At 45.3% G+C, this 17,490-nt stretch overlaps 1 protein-coding gene across 1 annotated transcript in view; it reads left to right on the plus strand.

Moving 5' to 3' along the window:
- Positions 1-101: 101 nt before the first annotated feature.
- The window catches only part of PTDSS1 (phosphatidylserine synthase 1), a 68,745-nt gene continuing 51,356 nt past the window's right edge, over positions 102-17,490 (plus strand). The window contains exons 1-2 of the mRNA XM_006061120.4: positions 102-418; positions 14,343-14,434. Of these exons, the coding sequence (XP_006061182.1) occupies positions 240-418; positions 14,343-14,434 (271 nt within the window). The 5' untranslated portion in view covers positions 102-239. The remainder of the gene's footprint in view (positions 419-14,342; positions 14,435-17,490) is intronic.

Below are 17,490 nucleotides of genomic sequence, written 5' to 3' on the forward strand. Positions count from 1 at the left end.
GGGGCCCGGGCCCGGCGAGCTGCGTCCACCCTCCGCCCGAGGCCGCGTGGACCGCGCCGGCCCCGCCCCCCGCGCCGGCCCCGCCCGCGGCTAGCCCCGCCCGAGGTGCTCACCAACCCGGCCCCGGCGTCTGCCCGGCCGCCCGCCCGCCTGCTGCGGCTCGTCCGCCCCCCGCTCCCCGAACCCAGGCTCCCAGCCTCCGCGGGCCGGGGCCGCGCCGCGGGACCGGGAGGCGGGCCATGGCGTCCTGCGTGGGGAGCCGGACCCTGAGTAAAGATGATGTGAACTACAAGATGCATTTCCGGATGATCAACGAGCAGCAAGTGGAGGACATCACCATCGACTTCTTCTACCGGCCGCACACCATCACTCTGCTCAGCTTCACCATCGTCAGCCTCATGTACTTCGCCTTCACCAGGTGCTGGGCGGCCCGGGCGCGCCCGAGGGCGAAGGGGAAGGGGCTCGCTGGGGACGCGGCGGGGCGGGGGGTGGGGAGAGCCATGGCCGGGAGAGGAAGCGGGCTCGTTCTGCTCCCAGCGCGGGCTCGCCCGCCGACGCCTCTGTCCCCGAGCACACCCAGCTTCGCTCCCCTACCGCTCCTCGGGGACCGGCTCTTGTCCCTTCCCTGCGACCCACGTCCATCCTCCACCCACCCTCACGCCTGTCCCCATACCGCCTCTCCCCATGCAGCGCCTCGGGCCACCCCGGGAACACGCGTGGCTCCGCTGGCGCGATCGCCCTCCCTCCCTCCTCCCCGGCTCCCAGCATCTCTCCCCTCTCCACGCATCACGACACCGGCCCCCTCCTCTCCGGCCTCCGTCCCCGCCTAGCACACCGCATGAATCATCTGGTATGCACCACTTGCAGCACCCATGTCCCCGCTGCAAACACCCCAGTCAACGGGCGTCTTTCACGCGCCATGCCCAGGCCCGGGACGTAACCCAGACCCCTTCTCCGCCGAGCTCCATCAGGGTTCAGCACTACCTGCCCACAAAAATGCACTCCACTGCGTTGTAGGGCAGTCGTCTCGCATAACCCTTCCCGCAGCCCCAAACACGACCGCCTGTACCACAACACAAACTGCCAGCCATGCGCACACACATCACAGCCAACATTCCAGTACTGCCACACAGACCCCAGCCCATCACACAACACACGGTGCCCGCTCTGTTCTCTTATCCCGGCATACATGCTGAAATGAGACATTGGCAGGCCACTGTAGCAATGCCTGGTGCGTTGTAGATGCTATGGAAAGGGTTAAATAAAACACGCACACCACACACACTGTAGCACAACTCTCTTACCGCCTGAAAACATACACGCACACTCACTCACAGCACTTCTTATGTACACTTGTGCCTAGGAGCTACCCCGTCCAACTCTTGCTGGCCCACAGCTTATAGCTACCTCACTGAGCATGAGGTCCCTCAGCCCCAAGCCAAGGAACTGATTCATGCCTAAAGGACAGGTATACCCTGGGGCCTACTTATAAGGGTTTATATTTTCTGAATGAACCTCTTTAACGAAAAAAAATGTGTGTTTATACCAACCATGCTTAAGCACTAACCTAGAGATGTGGCGTTTTGGAGCCAGACTGCTGGTTCCAAGACTATTTGTGTGACCTTGGTTAAGTGGTTTAGCCTTTCTCTGAGCCTCAGGATTCTCCTCTGTATAATGGGGATAAAATAGGTCCTTACCTAATATGGAGTTATAAGGATTAAATGAACATGTGTGAATGTATTTAACAGAGTACCTGGCACACGATGCATAATTAATGTCAGTGCAGTTCAGTTCGTCGTGTCTGACTCTGTGACCCTATGGACTGCAGCACTCCAGGCCTCCCTGTCCATTACCAACTCCCGGAATTTACTCAAACTCCTGCCTGTTGAGTCAGTGATGCCATCCAACCATCTCATCCTCTGTCGTCACCTTCTCTTCCCGCCTTCAATCATTCCCAGCATCAGGGTCTTTTCCAATGAGTCAGTTCTTTGCATCAGGTGGCCAAAATATTGGAGTTTCAGCTTCAGCATCAATCCTTCCAATGAATATTCAGGACTGATCTCCTTTAGGATGGACTGGTTGGATCTCTTTGCAGTCCAAGGGACTCTCAAGAGTCTTCTCCAACACCACAGTTCAAAAGCATCAGTTCTTCGGTGCTCAGCTTCCTTTATAGTTCAACTCTCATATCCATACATGACTATTGGAAAAACCAAAGCTTTGACTAGACGGACCTTTCTTCTCTCCTGATATATTTATCCAACAATCAGTGGTTCTCAGCCCATCCACAGAAACTGTACAGGAGTATATTTGGTGACCTCAGCATTGGGGGAACTTCTGATATTGAGCAGGTGGGGGTTAAGGATCCTAAATGTGTAAATGCCAGGGATAGCATTTAAGATAAAGAATTGTCCCTGACTCACAGGCACACGTGTGCACCTACACACTTGTATACGTGCAAGTGCCAATGGTATCTCCCTTGAGAATCAATGCAACTTTTTCAGATTTTCATAAAACTGATAATGTCCTCCTACATCACACTTGTTCCTTTCCTCCACAATCCATTTAACTCTTGGTTCTTACTTTGTAAGTGTTTATCTATTTGTGTGAATCTATCTAAAGGCATAAAGCATATGGAACAATTAATGATTGAGGGAAACAGCTACTTTTATGGTAAAATATTCTGCTAATTCTCTGCTGTGGAGTAAGGACAGATATTTTCAGAGTATCCAACCAAGAATAAGCTTTGGAGAGAAGTCTTGTCCCTAATTATGGTTATCTTCAAATACTTATCATGTCATTTGATTTTACCACCTAGTATCTGTGTCTGTGTGGCCACTTAATATTGCTTAGCCCCTGATTGCTTATCAGTACATAAAGTGAAATATTTAGTAATACCTGATAGGATTTCATTTTAAGTGTTCAATTCATCTTTTTAGATAATCTGTATTTAGCTTGTGAGTGCTAAGTCGCTTCTGTCCTGTATGGTTTTGGTGACACTATGGACTGTAGCCCGCCAGTCTTCTCTATCCATGGGATTCTCCAGGCAAGAATACTGTAGTGGATTGCTATTGCCTGCTCCAGGGGATCTTCCCGACTCAGGGATTGAACCCATGATTCAGGTCTCTTGCTTTTTCGGTGGGTTCTTGACTCAATGCATAATGAATAGTAATTGCTCAGTAAACATTAACTATTATTATTACATCATTTCATTGTGTGCTGCTGCCTCCTAAATTAGATTTTTCATTGAGTGAGGGTGTGGTGTGCTCTATAATTAAGAAAAAGAATAAAAACTTTGGAAAAATGGACAATGCTTTGCCTGGAGAACATATATTCCTGTTTCATATTAACTTCAGTTTTACTTTGTCTCCTGTGGGTTGGCAAGGATGGAGTTAGTACAGGAGTTTCTTTGGAAATTAGAAAAGTAATTATGCTATTTTACTTTAAATAATAAGAAGCAAGAATGAGCAGTGTGTTTCAACCTTTTACTTTATTATTCTAGGCCCTTTCAGAACAGATTTCTCTTCCTCTTTTCTAATATGGAAAGTCACATTCTTCTGGAAGTTCCCTTTTACAGCATGTCCTGCCAAAGCATTCAATAAATTACAGCAGTGAAAGTATAAGAAATGAGTGTGAATTTTAACAGCTTGTCAAAAGTAATAGAAAAGGCATAATCTGAACTGTAGGCTATGGTCTTTTCCAAAATTGATTATGATTTTACTTCTCCCCCTAATTTCACAGAGACAGAAATCATACATTAAAGAACTACTTCAGAACAAGTTTCATGTTATATAAAATCATAAGTACAATTAGTACTTACTGTCTTACTCATTTTTTGTAGTGATTTGTGACCCTTTAAACTGAGACATTACAGTGATCATTCTGTCTTCTTCCAGAAAGATTGAAAGTAATGACTTCTTAAATGAAGATTAATCATTTTGTGCTCTTTTGCAGTAAGAACCTTAGTTTATAACAGGGTTTGAGTTGGTGACTGTTCAGTGCAGTTCTTTCAGTAAAACTTTAAAAATATGTCTTAAAGGTTGTTTTTCAAAAACCAGTAGTTGAAGAGAGCCAGGGGTAGAATACTTTCCCGGTGTCAGATTACCAGTATGCATGAAACTCTACCTGGGTCATGACACGTGGTGCAGAGACACAGCAAGAATTTAGGATTGCAAGGATTAGGTGCCTTACACAGAAGTCCAGGACAAGTTTGTATTCGTCCAGCAGTGCTTTTGTTAAATGGCAGCTAGGCCAACTCACTGTTGAATCATAGCGTTTCAGTCTCCAGTCCCTATCATTGTCATTCACAGTAAAGCCAGATGCTATTGAATCCTGCCGCCTAAGATTGGAAAAAGCTCACTTTGCCACATTTTAGGGTAACCAGTTTTAGAAGTCAAATGCCTCTGCATATGTCTTATAAAAGTGTATTCAGCCAACGTGGGGAGAGGAGAACCTTTGTCTTAAGCTCTGAGCTCGCCTTTCATAGGTTGGTAAACTTGGACATGTTGAATAGCCTTAGTTTCAGATACTTGGGCTTTAGATTTGAAAATGCCAAAATTTACTAGATCCCACTGGTAACAGGTCGCTCTGTCCTCAAGAGGCACCTGGCAGTAAAATAGTGAAATCAGTCTCTCCAGTGACACTTGTCCAGCAAAAGTCATCACTTGCCCGGAAGAGATTGCCTTCCTGCAGCTTCCTGTTCAGAAGGGGTCATCCACTCACCTGGGCTAATTTTTCTCCTTAATGTGGGACTGAGGAGGCGGATGAGGGCAGGCACGTGATCAGACTTTTGATTGATTGATTTCTACTTGTTCGTGATAGTGGTTTTCACTTCATTTCCCTTAGCGGCTCTGGAGCTCCAGCTTTTCTTGATCTTACTGTGCAGGCATAGTTCCACCTTCTGTGTCTCTTCCCTCCTGGAAACCTGCCAGCCTTCCCTGTTTTTTCCCTTTAGACCATATCAATTCCCATTAGAAACTGTCTCCTGATACTGCTGATTCAGTTGTCTTGAGCCTATTTCCTTTAGGTACAGCGTGTTCTTTCTTCCCCACTAACAGAAGGCCTCGGCTGTCCTTGTTCCCGGATACCAGCAACATTAAGTGACTGTCCATGGCAGTGTGTGCTGGGTGACACCAGCCCTGGAGGTAGAGGGGTGCCCTGTGTTAGGCCCCCTCGAAAGAGGTCCAGTTAACCTTCTTAACATTTCTCTTCCTCACTTCCTATGTAAATCATGGATTTTTTTTAATTGGATTAAAATAAGCACCTCTTTATATCCTTTCTTGTCCTTATTTCTGGTGTTTTATGTCCTTAATTGGAGAAGGAAATGGCAACCCACTCCAGTATTCTTGCCTAGAGAATCCCGTAGACAGAGGAGCCTGGTGGGCTGCCGTCCATAGGGTCACACAGAGTCGGGCACAGCTGAAGTGACTTAGCATGCATGCATGCATGCATGTCCTTAATAAGATTATTCATTTCTCGAAAGAGAAAATGTGTCATATTTCTTTGGGGTCTTTGTGTATACCCCAAAGATATACATATGTGTGTGTGTGTATATATATATATATATATATATATATATATATATATCTTTGTGTCATATGTCTTTGGGGTAATGTATATAATGGGGTAAGGTATATCATGTATATTTCTTTGGGGTAAATAAGCACCTGGGTGACACACAGAACTACTTGGTTTAGCTGATGCTTACCTTGGAGAGTTGCTTGCCTAGTACTGCTGCCTAGGGTCTAGCACTTTACATATAGTTCTGTTACCAATGACAATGCAGTTTGTCTTGTAATAGAGTCCCTCTCGCCCCAGATTTCTGTAGGGATGTTCACAAGCTTTTTAGGGTCAACAAATTTGAAAGCCCAGGACTCATTCAGGCAGCAAGGACTGCTTCCTGAGCCTTCGGTTGTACTCAGTGTACTTCAGCAGTCCGTGTTCCACCCAGCCCAGGTCTCCGGCATCCTGGAGTTCATCTAGTTTATCTTCACCAGGTCCAGCCGGGCCTCAGTAGCATTCAGAGCTGTCCTCCTCTGCCCATGCCCAGGCTTTAGCTCATAAACTCCAGCTCTTTGGCATAAGACACGCCCAGGCCTTGACCGCCCTTCCCTTCAGACCATCCTCCACACTGCTTTCCTCACAACCTTTTAAAGTCAAGATCTTGATCCAGTCTGTCCGCGTACAGTCTTGCCCTAGATCTCTATTACCTGTCGGGAGTGCCTGCTGGCCCCTGAGGGTCTTCATTATAGAACCTTAAACCTGCCTCCACTGTACACGGCACATGCTGCCGGCCCCGGGCAGCCCCACACCTGGTGCCAGGCTGGTACCTCCCTCTGGCTTGAGAACGCCTTCTGCCTACCCACGAGCCCATGGCATCCCTGGCAACTGTCCCGATGGTCCCCTCCCAGACCCCTTTCTTGGTGGTTCCTGGAAGCCCAGAGGAAGAAGTGTTTATGTACAGTTAAGTCTCCTACATATGAACAGGTTCCTCCAAGGGTGCATTCATAAGTCCAGTTTGTTCGGAAGTCCAGAATTCGCCAAGATACGCAGCTAACACAATTAGAGGGCAGGCTGCAGTTTCACTCAGGCCTGATGTTGATGGAATGCACATTTCACATCTCTGGACGTTCAAAACTTGAAGGTTCGTAGGTATGGGACTTACTATATACTTCGAAATGTCTTTTATTAGTATTTCTCTCTCCTATTGTAATATTTGTTTTTATATTTATTGAGGGCAGATACCTTAATCATCGCAGAATACACACCCAGTAAAATGCTAAATGAGTCAAATATGAAAAATCATTTATACAATATGAACTTTCAAAAAATATCACTCTTCTCTGTCAGTTGCTATTTCAGCTCTAATTCTCGAAAAGAATCTTTAACATTTTACGAAATGAAATGAATGTGGTCTTCAAAGCTCATATCAAAGTTAGTTAACATTGGTCCACTTTGTAACTTGAGACTGAGTTTTCCATTGGGAGAGAGGCTCCTTAACAGTGTGTAGCCTCCTGAACATGACCCTATCTTTGTGTCTCAGTTTCAGAGATTCCTATTAAAGAGATGGAAAGGAGAATATGGCAGGGGGAGAGGGGACAACCAACTCTGCATTTAGGAGTCAAGGTTAAGGATTCCTTACCTTCTTGGCCCCAGGGAGACAGCCGTGGTTAAAGATAGTCTAGAGTGGAAGGTTTGCTTGTTGTCCCTGGTCTTTTTGCTCACTGCCTGCAACCTGTTGAAGTTTAAAAATCCGAGGCCAAAGCTTTTTGTGTTCAAACCTTTGTTAAAAAAATATTAGGGCTTTCCTTTCACTTGTTCTGCTTTTCAGGTTCTGTCTTGGGTAGTTGTTGTTTAATCTCTAAGTCATGCCCGACTCTTTTGCTACCCCATGGACCGTAGCCCGCCAGGCTCCTCTGTCCATGGGATTTCCCAGGCAAGAATGCTGGAGTGGGTTTCCATTTCCTCCTCCAGCGGATCTTCCTGACCCAGGGATCAAATCCATGTGTCCTGCATTGCAGACAGATTTTTACCGCTGAGTCGCTGGGGGTGTTTCAGCCCCTGGCTGGTCAGCGCCGAGGCAGGAGAATCACCCGCAGGGGGCCTCTGGGCCTGGGCCTTGGTTCCTCCTCACGCTCCTTGGGTCACGCACCTGCTCCGCCCTGGCCTCTTCCTGTCTCTGGCACCTACCACGTTGAGAAGGCCTGCTCTGTGCAAGGCCTTGTGCTGGGTGCTGGAGCTGCTGTGAGTGAATGAGAAGGGATCTTAATGACAATTTTCCTGTAATCTGTGCATTTGGTGTTTTAGCTGTGTATGGTCAGGGCTACCCCAGCGTGCTGCTGGAACACCTCCTAAATTTAGCAGAGCAAGGGGAAAAGAACTTTGGCCTCCCTGAGCTCATCTGTATCATATGGGTCAGTGCAGCAATCTTGACCTCCAGCCAGCATTCCAGAAGCCCTGGCACCTACTTCATTTTGCCTCTGTTTGTTATAACTGTGGGCAAGATAAAGCAAGAGCTTTATTTTCCTCATCCTCCAAGTAATGATAATACTCCCCCAGAGAACTGTGGAGCATTTCAACCAAATGGCAGCTGGGAAAGGCCTTTGGAAAGTTCAGCAGCTCCAAGACCGAGGTGCCTGTTGTTAGGAGCCTCAGAGGACCTAGCAAAGAGGTCAGGGCGCTGCTACAGCCTCACAGTTCTAAGTCTGAAGTCCTCTTATTTTTTGTTGCCGTAAAGCAAAACGTCTTAGTTGAGCAAGAATCCTGAGACCAGGGAAAGTCAAGATGGGGCTCTGGCAGCCCTGACTGCAGATTACAAGCCTCCCTGGGAAGTGGGAACCATATTGCCCCCTGGCAAAGCCTGAGGACATGGTACTGACTCCACAAACGGGTCAACCTTGTGTGAACGATCGAGGGGGTTTTTTTGGGTTTAGCGGGTTTTGTTGGGTTAATCAGAGGCTGTTCCAGCAAATTAAAAACTTTTCTCTCAGGCCAAAATTATACTAAGATAATTATTTAATTTTTGTGTCTTACTGTGCTTTTCATCATGATTCTCTCAAAGAGTCAGGACTATGTCTGTTTATCTTTGTCCACAACGATAGGTGTTGGCTAGCTGAGGGAATGAGTGGGCAGAAATTACAAATTACTAACTGACAGGCCATCTGTGCCAGGCAGTGCTCTAAGTCCCTCACGTGTGTTAAGTTATTTTATCCTCACAGCAACCCAGTGAGGTAGAACTGTTACTCTCCTGTGATATACTGAGGAGGAAACCAAGACACAGAGAGGCTGGATAATTTGCCTGAGGTCACACAGGCTGATAGTGTGAATTCAGAATTCAGGCCCAGGCTGTCTGGCCACAAACCTGTCCTCCTTGTCACTGCACCGAACAGCCTCCTAAAGGGGAAAACATGTAGCCTTTGGGGTCAGTAAAATGCAGATTGTGATCATTTCACCCTTCAAGGGTGTTAGGAAGATTAAGAGAACTAATGCAGAGCAGCTGTAGCCAGCCTTCAGAGAGGCACAGACCCAGTGGATGTCAGGAGATAAATGCTTCTCGTCCTCTGATGGAAGGTCTCTGGAATCCGTAGTGTGGTCTTTGTAGCCTTTGCCGCCTAGTTGCTTTTCATGATTAACTATGGAAAATGTCCAAATTCCTTGGCGTGTGGTTAAGTCTCTGGATGACGGGGAGCTGAGGGTCTCACAGAGTGGCCCCGGTCAGCTAGTGGGGTAGGCGGGGGGCAGCCTCCTCAGTCACCCATTCCGTTCTTTCTACACGCCCACCTTTTGTAGGCACTGTGCGGGTGCCCTCTCTGCTCTCAGGAAACTCAGAAGGCCTAGTGGGGACCCCTGGTCTGATCTGACTCAGATTTCTTCTTTCGCTCACCGGCCTACCCTTCGGTCTTTGATCACAGGCGTGTGATCTTCCTGTACTGCATGTTTTCACTTTTACCAAAGAGCTTGCTGTCCGTCTTTGATACTTTTTTTTTTCTAATTAGGCAAATATAAAATGGCCAACTTTTCAGACTTGCTGCTATTTTATTCAGATTTAATCGGCCTTTTTTTTTTTCCTTTCCTTTTTTTAACTCCCAAAACTAGGATCAATCCCATCTTTCTAGTAAGATTGCTCAGAATTTACAAAATTGCAGCTTCATTGTTTATCGCCGATCTCAAGTTCTTAACAAATTTAGTGTTGATGTATAATCCACTTTTTGGAAAGTAATATATCTACATTGCTTAAAATCCAAGATATTCCACTGGGTGTATGGTGAGAAGTCTCCCCCAACTCTTCATTTACTCTCTTTGGATAAAACGGAGTGATCATTTCTTGGGTGGATTTCCAGACACCCTGTGGAGCTCGGAGCACAAGTTACAAGTTACGTATACCTATGCGTGCTCTTCTTTTTGCACAAAAAGTTGCTTACTGTACTCCCGTTCTGCAAATTGCTTTGTTTACTTCATGATCTCTTAAATTACTCTGTACTAGTTAATTAAAAGCATCTTCATTGTTTTGATGGCTGCCTACTTTGCTGACAAAGGTCCATCTGGTCAGAGCTATGGTTTTTCCAGTAGTCATGTATGGATGTGAGAGTTGGACTATAAAGAAAGCTGAGCACCAAAGAATTGATGCTTTTGAACTGTGGTATTGGAGAAGACTCTTGAGAGTTCCTTGGACTGCAAGGAGATCCAACCAGTCCATCCTAAAGCAGATCAGTACTGAATATTCATTGGAAGGACTAATACTGAAGCTCCAATACTTTGGCTACCGGATACGAAGAGCAGACTCATTGGAAAAGACCCTGATGCTGGGAAAGATTGAAGGCAGGAGGAGAATGGGATGACAGAGGGTAAGATGGTTGGATGGCATCACCAACTCTATGGACATGAGTTTGAGCAAGCTCCGGGAGTTGGTCATGGACAGGGAAGCCTGATGTGCTGCAGTCCACAGGGTCGCAAAGAGTCAGACACGACTGAGCCACTGAACAGCAACAAGTACTTGCTTGTGAGCCAGAGCCGTAATTTTTTAACGTCTCTTTTAGTTGTTTCCTTGTTTTGCTAAAACATACAATGGTATGGTGAGCAGCCTTGTACATATGTCATTTTTGCATAGATGAGGGTATATCTGTGAGATATATTCTCGTACATGGAATTGCTGAGTCACAGAATATATGCATTTATAAATTAATGTGTTGTCAAATGGCCCCCCATAAAAGTAGTGTGTGAGAATACCTGTTTATCAATTTCTTGCCTTTTTCCATAAGGTAAGGAAGAGTCATGTTAGTTGCTCAGTCGTGTTCGACTCTTTGCGTCCCCGTGGACTGAAAGCCCACCAGGTTCCTCTGTCCATGGGATTCTCCAGGCAAGAATACTGGAATGGGTTGCTCTTCCCTTCTCCAGGGGATCTCCCTGACTCAGGGATTGAACCTGGGTCTCCTGCATTGCAGGCAGATTCTTTACCATCTGAGCCATCAGGGATAAAGTAGATAAAAGTTGTCTCTTTGTATTGTTCCAGTGTGTCCATATCTTACCATGAACACGATTGAGCATCTTTTTTTTACTTGCCTGAGAGCTGCTGGATTTTTCTGCTCGGTGAAGTGTCTCTTCACATCCTTTGTCCACTTTTCTATTTGTTTTTCTCTGTCCATTTGTTGTTCTTTCTGTTAATTGATTTGATGGGGAGAGCTTTGTAATTAGGCGAGTCAACCCTTTGCCTTCATATGAGTTGCAAATATTTTTTCCAAGTTTACCTATCACTTTTCCTTGGACTTTGTTACTGATTTCTTTGTCATGCAAATTTGTCAGCTTTCTCCTTTGTGACCTCAAGGGTTTGTATCATGCTTTAGAAAGGCCTTCCCCACTCTGAGGTTGTGGTGTCTTTTTGGGGGGTGTATAGGTCTTTTTTTTTTTTTTAGTTCTCCCATCATTTTTTTTTCTCTAGAATTTTGTTTCGTTTTTAGTTTTAGTTGTTTGAATCATCTAGAATGTATTTTGGTATATGGCATGAGTTATGAGGCTCTATCTTCTTTTCCTCGGCCACAGTTACTCATTTTAGCCTTGCTTTTCTTTTGTGACTTACCAATTGCATGCCCAGTCCACCTGTCCTATACCATCCCCGTGCATCTCCGATGAGTCAGGTGGGATTCAGGGTGACAGGTAAGTTTTCATAAGGCAGTTTGGCAAAGGGGAAGAAAGATCACAATCTTCAGAGTCTAGCAGGCCTGGTTTTGAAGCTGGCTCTGCAACTTGTTAGCTCCACAGTCTTGAGAAAGTTACTAAACCGGTGTGACCTTTGTTACCTCATCTGTAAGATGTGGTTGATAACAGCCCATTTTGCAGATGGGTTGTGACAATTGAGATAATGTCTAGAAACTGCCTGACACGCAGTAGATCCTTGACAGGTAGGACCTGTTGCCCTGGCTGTCATCATTAGCAGTATCAGTAGTGTGCCTTGGTCTGAATGAGGACCTTGTGTCCCCACCCTTGCTGAGTGTAGCCATTCTTCAGTAAAAGCTAATGTTCCTGGGAGTTGGGTACGGGGCTTCCCTACATAAGCCAAAGGGCATGGCAAGTGCCCTAGGATGATCAGCCTGGCAGTTTAAAGTTGTGTTTATAACCTCTGGGCAAATGTGTAATTGTTAGGATGACCATTAAAATAAGATTGCACTTTGCTAGGAGAAGAAGTCTGTCCGACTGTAAAGAATGGTTTTGTAATCAGGTTTCTGAATTTAACCACCAAGTGTTGTTTGTCCAGGGTTAGTTCAGTGCTGTTTGGCTGTGTGATGGTCTAGGAAACGTTTAAGACCTGTATGACATCTTGTTTCAGAACCTTACGTTCAGTCTTGTCTTAAGTCTGGAAATAGTTTCATTGGGTGCAGAAACTTAGTGGCCTAAACAGGAGTTGGTATCTAAGTTAACACTTTTAAACCAGCACCCAGGACTCAGTCCTTAATGAGGTAATAATTGCTTCATTCCATACCTTTTCATGTGTGTATTCTGATACTCAAGATCTTTTTTATGCAAACTTGGTTTTCTTCTAGATTCTTTTTTGACCTGTTTCTTGTCCTTTAGTAACATTCGATCTTAATTTAACTTTGTCTTTTGAAAACTTTGACTGTAGACAGTCCTCCTCCAGATGAACCCAGTTTCTTTGATCATTTTAAAATGTATTGCTACCAGTTTCATCATCTCTAAACTATGTCATTCCATTGTGTTTCTTCTCATATTTTCTCTTACTTATCCTACTTCTTTCTAAACTGGAACACTGAACTTCCCTCTCCCAAGTGTCTCAAAAATTATCAATACGTCAGAAAATCTTCCAGTTGTTTTTCTGTTTTCCTACTTTTGTTTGCTTCTCTGAGCCCCAGATGTGTTACTAGAATCTTCTTTATTAATGTAAACTGTTAAAATCTAAAATTTTTACCATCAATGGTAAGAAAATTTCTGTTTCAGGGATTTTTGTTGTTTAGTCGCTAAATCATGTCGGACTCTTTTGCAACCCCATACTGTAGCCCACCAGGCGCCTCTGTCCATGGGATTTCCCAGGCAGGAATACTGGAGTGGGTTGTCATTTCCTTCTCCAGGGATCTTTCCAACCCAGGAATCGGACCTGTATCTCCTATGTTGGCAGGTGGATTCTTTACAACTGAGCCACCAGGGAAGCTTCATTGTAAAACAGTAAATTTTCTTCCATGATGATCAGTCCAGAAATATATTGAGGGCCTACTGTGTCCCCAGGCTCTGTGGATACAGGTGTAAATAATTCCCTGCCTTTAGGAGTTTACTTTCTGCAGAGAAGACAGATAACATATAAACCAACAGATGTAATCATTTCAGTTTACTGGGGTTATGGAGGAGTTCAACACAGTAACACATGAGGAATGACCAGGCTGGAGCAGGGTGGAGAAGCTTGTCTCCTTCTTTACAATCCTTATATTTAGAATTTAAATACAAGCTTAAATCTGGTCTTTTGTTTTCTCTTCATTTTTCCTTTAACATTTTTCACTAGTGCTTTCTGGTGGCGTTACACTGCCCCGTTTTGTTCATCCCTTGGGTAGCCAACTGTCCATATTTGACAAGTGACTGCATAATCTCATTGCCTCATGTCCTTCCTCCTTATTTTTTGAAATAACTTTTATTTTTGGCTGTGCTGGGTCTCCGTTGTGGGCTTTCTCTAGTTGTGACAAATGAGGGCCACTCTAGCTGTGGTGCTTGGGTTTCCCCGTTGCAGTGGCTTCTCCTGTTGTGGAGCATGGGCTCTGGGGCGTACAGGTTTCGTAACCTTAGGCTTCCTTTCTGATTCCTGCACAGTTTTCCACCACAGTCTCTGTAGTGAAGGTCATCTTTGTGTGTGTGTGTGCACTCAGTCATGTCCGACTCTCTGAGACCCCATGGACTGTAACCTACCAGGCTTCTCTGTCCATGGGATTTCCCAGGCAAGAATACTGGTGCAAGTTGCCATTTCCTTCTCCAGGGGATCTTCCCGATCCAGGGGTTGAACACATGTCTCCTGCGTCTCCTGCTTTGGCAGGTGGATTCTTTACCACTGAGCCACTTGGGAAGCCCCTTTGTAAAAGAATGATGATTCTCAAATGCTTGTCCGAGTAGAACATGTGTTGGGGTGTAAGGTTGACAATACCTTTATCGTAAGAACTGGACTTTACTATGAGGGCTGTATTATTTTAGGGAATACCATAGTGAATAGTAACTAGTGAATGTAATGACTTAGCTCAGCAAAATAAAGTTAGCGATTTACATTAAAAAACCCAGTTTTTTAGAACATGGAGCTCGTACTCCTTCTAGACTGACTGTAGATTCAAACATAACACTCAGTGTTCCTTTTCTGTTTTCAGGGATGACTCTGTCCCAGAAGACAACATCTGGAGGGGCATCCTGTCTGTAATTTTCTTCTTTCTTATCATCAGTGTATTAGCTTTCCCCAATGGTAAGTGATGTAATGCTTTATCACATTTCTCCTGTGCATTGTGTCCTTGCTGGTATTTTTGAGATGCATGTCAAATAGAAGATAAAACTGGAGGGTGGAATGAAAAAAAGAATCTGAATGTTGCGTGGTGACTAGGGAACAAGCTCTGGAGGCAGACTGCCCATTCTGCCATTCCTAGCTCTGTCTCCTCTCTCCCTCTGTAAGACATTTCTGTCTGAAGCGGAGAGAAGTACAGCGGTAAGAGTAAACTGAATTAATACCGTAAAATACTCTGAACAGTGGCTGACAAACATAAGTGCTCAGTGAATGTCAACTGTTGTTCTTGTTACTGTTTTTGGTATTATCAGCCAAGTCGTAAAATTCGCAGTTACTGCTCATTTACTCCTTTTTGCTAAGGATGGGGTCAGTGCTTTAATGAATATTACTTAAATAACTTGCTGTCTTTAACTGGAAACTTACCTGGGATATGAATTTTCATTATCAGGTTAAATGATTACTGTGAAATTTTCCTCTTTCAGTGTTATGGAGTGAGGCAAAAGCCTTGGTTTAAAAACTAATTTGGTATTCTGCCACACTTAAGATTCACCCCTTTCCTCTGAATGGTCCCTAACAAGTTATATTATTTTTTCTTATTCTGCTTTAGTGGAGAAGGCAATGGCACCACACTCCAGTACTCTTGCCTGGAAAATCCCATGGATGGCGGAGCCTGGTAGGCTGCAGTCCATGGGGTCGCTAGGAGTCGGACACGACTGAGCGACTTCACTTTCACTTTTCACTTTCATGCATTGGAGAAGGAAATGGCAACCCACTCCAGTGTTCTTGCCTGGAGAATCCCAGGGATGGGGGAGCCTGGTGAGCTGCTGTCTCAGGGGTCTCACAGAGTCGGACACGACTGAAGCGACTTAGCAGCAGCAGCATTCTGCTTTAGTACTTACTCCCTGGAATATTCTTTACTTATTCTCTGCAGGTGATTTTTAAAATATTCACTTTTTGTATCTTGTTTCTTAAACATTTAGGGTATTTTGTAACTGTTGCAGTCTTTTTTTGCAAGTTGTGCTCCATGGGCCCTGCTCAGGTTTTAAATATGATGATTAAAGATGTGCTTCTTCTCCATCCTCCCATCTATTCAGTAGAGTATAATCTGTAATATACAGAGCTCATTATGAATGTTACTGATGCTACCTGGAGCTGCACCCTGGTGATAGGATTCCAATACCAATTCCATTGCGTGTGTGGGTGTGGAGGGGTAGTGGCAGACTGAGCATTGCTGAACATCAGCTGGGCGTCCTGCAGTTCTACTCAATGTGACACTGTCTGCCTGGGGATAGATTGGATTCCACAGGTTAAGTCCCACCGGGCTGCTCCTGCCTCCATTGAGATGCCAGGCACAAGTCCAGGGTGTCCCCTGTGCTTCTGACCAAATGGCTGTAGATCAGAGGTTCCCATGACCTCCTCTTTGGGTTTGATTAATTTGCTAGAACAGCTCAGGAGACCAGTTTACTCACTAGATGACTGAGAATATTAACCTACAGCCAGATGCAGAGATGCTCCTTGGGAAGGGAGGAGCCCCTTCCATGCTTTCTCGGGGCACCATTTGCACCAGATCTCCACCAGATCTCCACGTGCTCACCAACCTAGAAGCTTTCTGAGGTCTATCCTTTTAGGTTTCTATGGAAGTTCCATCACGTTGGTAATGACTGATTAAATCTTTGGCCATTGGCGATTGATGTGCCTGTCAGCCCCTCCCCCATCCCCAGAGGTCAGGGCGGGTGGGACTGAGGGTTCCTATCTCTAATCACCTTGTTGGCTCCACTGGCCTCCTTCCTGAGCCACTTCATTAATGTAACAAAAGACTCTTATCACTTAGGAAATTCCAGGAGTTTAGAACTCAGTTCCAGAAAGGGGATAAAGATCAAATACTTGCTTCTTATGGATCACAGAACTCAGGAAAGTCCCCTGCATACTAACGAGTTCTGTTCCGGAGTGCATTCGTAAGTCCAGTTTGTTCATAAATTCAACAACGTTAGGTACCCAACTAATACATTCGGCTACATAGTACATTGCTATAATAGATTTATAATCCTTCTCACACAAATAATATATTAAAAAAAAGCAGACCTAAAAGATAAAGCATTGTTAGTCTCAGAGTACAGTACTTTGAAAAGTACAGTGTTAGTCGCTCAGTCGTGTCCACCCTTTGCGATCCCATGGACTATAGCTCTCCAGGCTCCTCTGTCCATGGAATTCTCTGGGCAGGAATTCTGGAGTGCGCTGCCGCACCCTTCTCCAGGGCATCTTTCTGACCCAGGGACTGAACCTGGTTTTCCCGCATTATAGGTAAATTCTTTACCATCTGAGCCACCAAGGAAGCCTGAGAAGCACAGTCGCACCAGCTATCCCATGGCTGGTTTCACACTTGCTTCTGGGCACCTAGGGCTTGAAATAAAGACACTGTACCACTGTACTCTATACAGTGAAAGTGAAAGAAAAGAGAAAGTGAAAATTGCTCAGTTGTGTCTGACTCTTTGCAAGAAGATGTTCAAGATACAGAGAGGTCATGAAATGAAAGGGAATTGGCCCAGCTATGACATTTACATTCTAGGAAACATCCCCAGTGTTGAACAGCTTTTCAAGTTATTTGTCTTACTTTCTTTTTCCTCCAGCTTTCAACACACAAGGGCTTCGCTGGTGGCATTAGTGGTAAAGAACCTGCCTGCCAATGCAGGAGACGTAAGAGACTCAAATTTGATCCCTGGGTCAGGAAGACGCCCTGGAGGAGGTCATGGCAACCCACATCAGTATTCTTGCCCGGAGAATCCCCATGGACAGAGGAGCCTGGTGGGCTGCAGTCCAAAGGGTCACAAAGAGTCAGACACGACTGAAGCGACTTAGCACGCATGCAAGCCCCAGCACACAACATCTCAAGATTTTAGGTTTAGGGACAGCTTGGACTTCACGGAGCCCATCCTCTTTTTCAAGGGCGCTGTGCTGTCGTGCAGCTTTAAGTGGCCACTTGGGGCATCGAGCATTTTCTACACAGTGGTGGTCCCCCTGAG

This window comes from Bubalus bubalis, chromosome 15, assembly GCF_019923935.1.
Source record: "Bubalus bubalis isolate 160015118507 breed Murrah chromosome 15, NDDB_SH_1, whole genome shotgun sequence".
Taxonomy (NCBI): domain Eukaryota; kingdom Metazoa; phylum Chordata; class Mammalia; order Artiodactyla; family Bovidae; genus Bubalus; species Bubalus bubalis.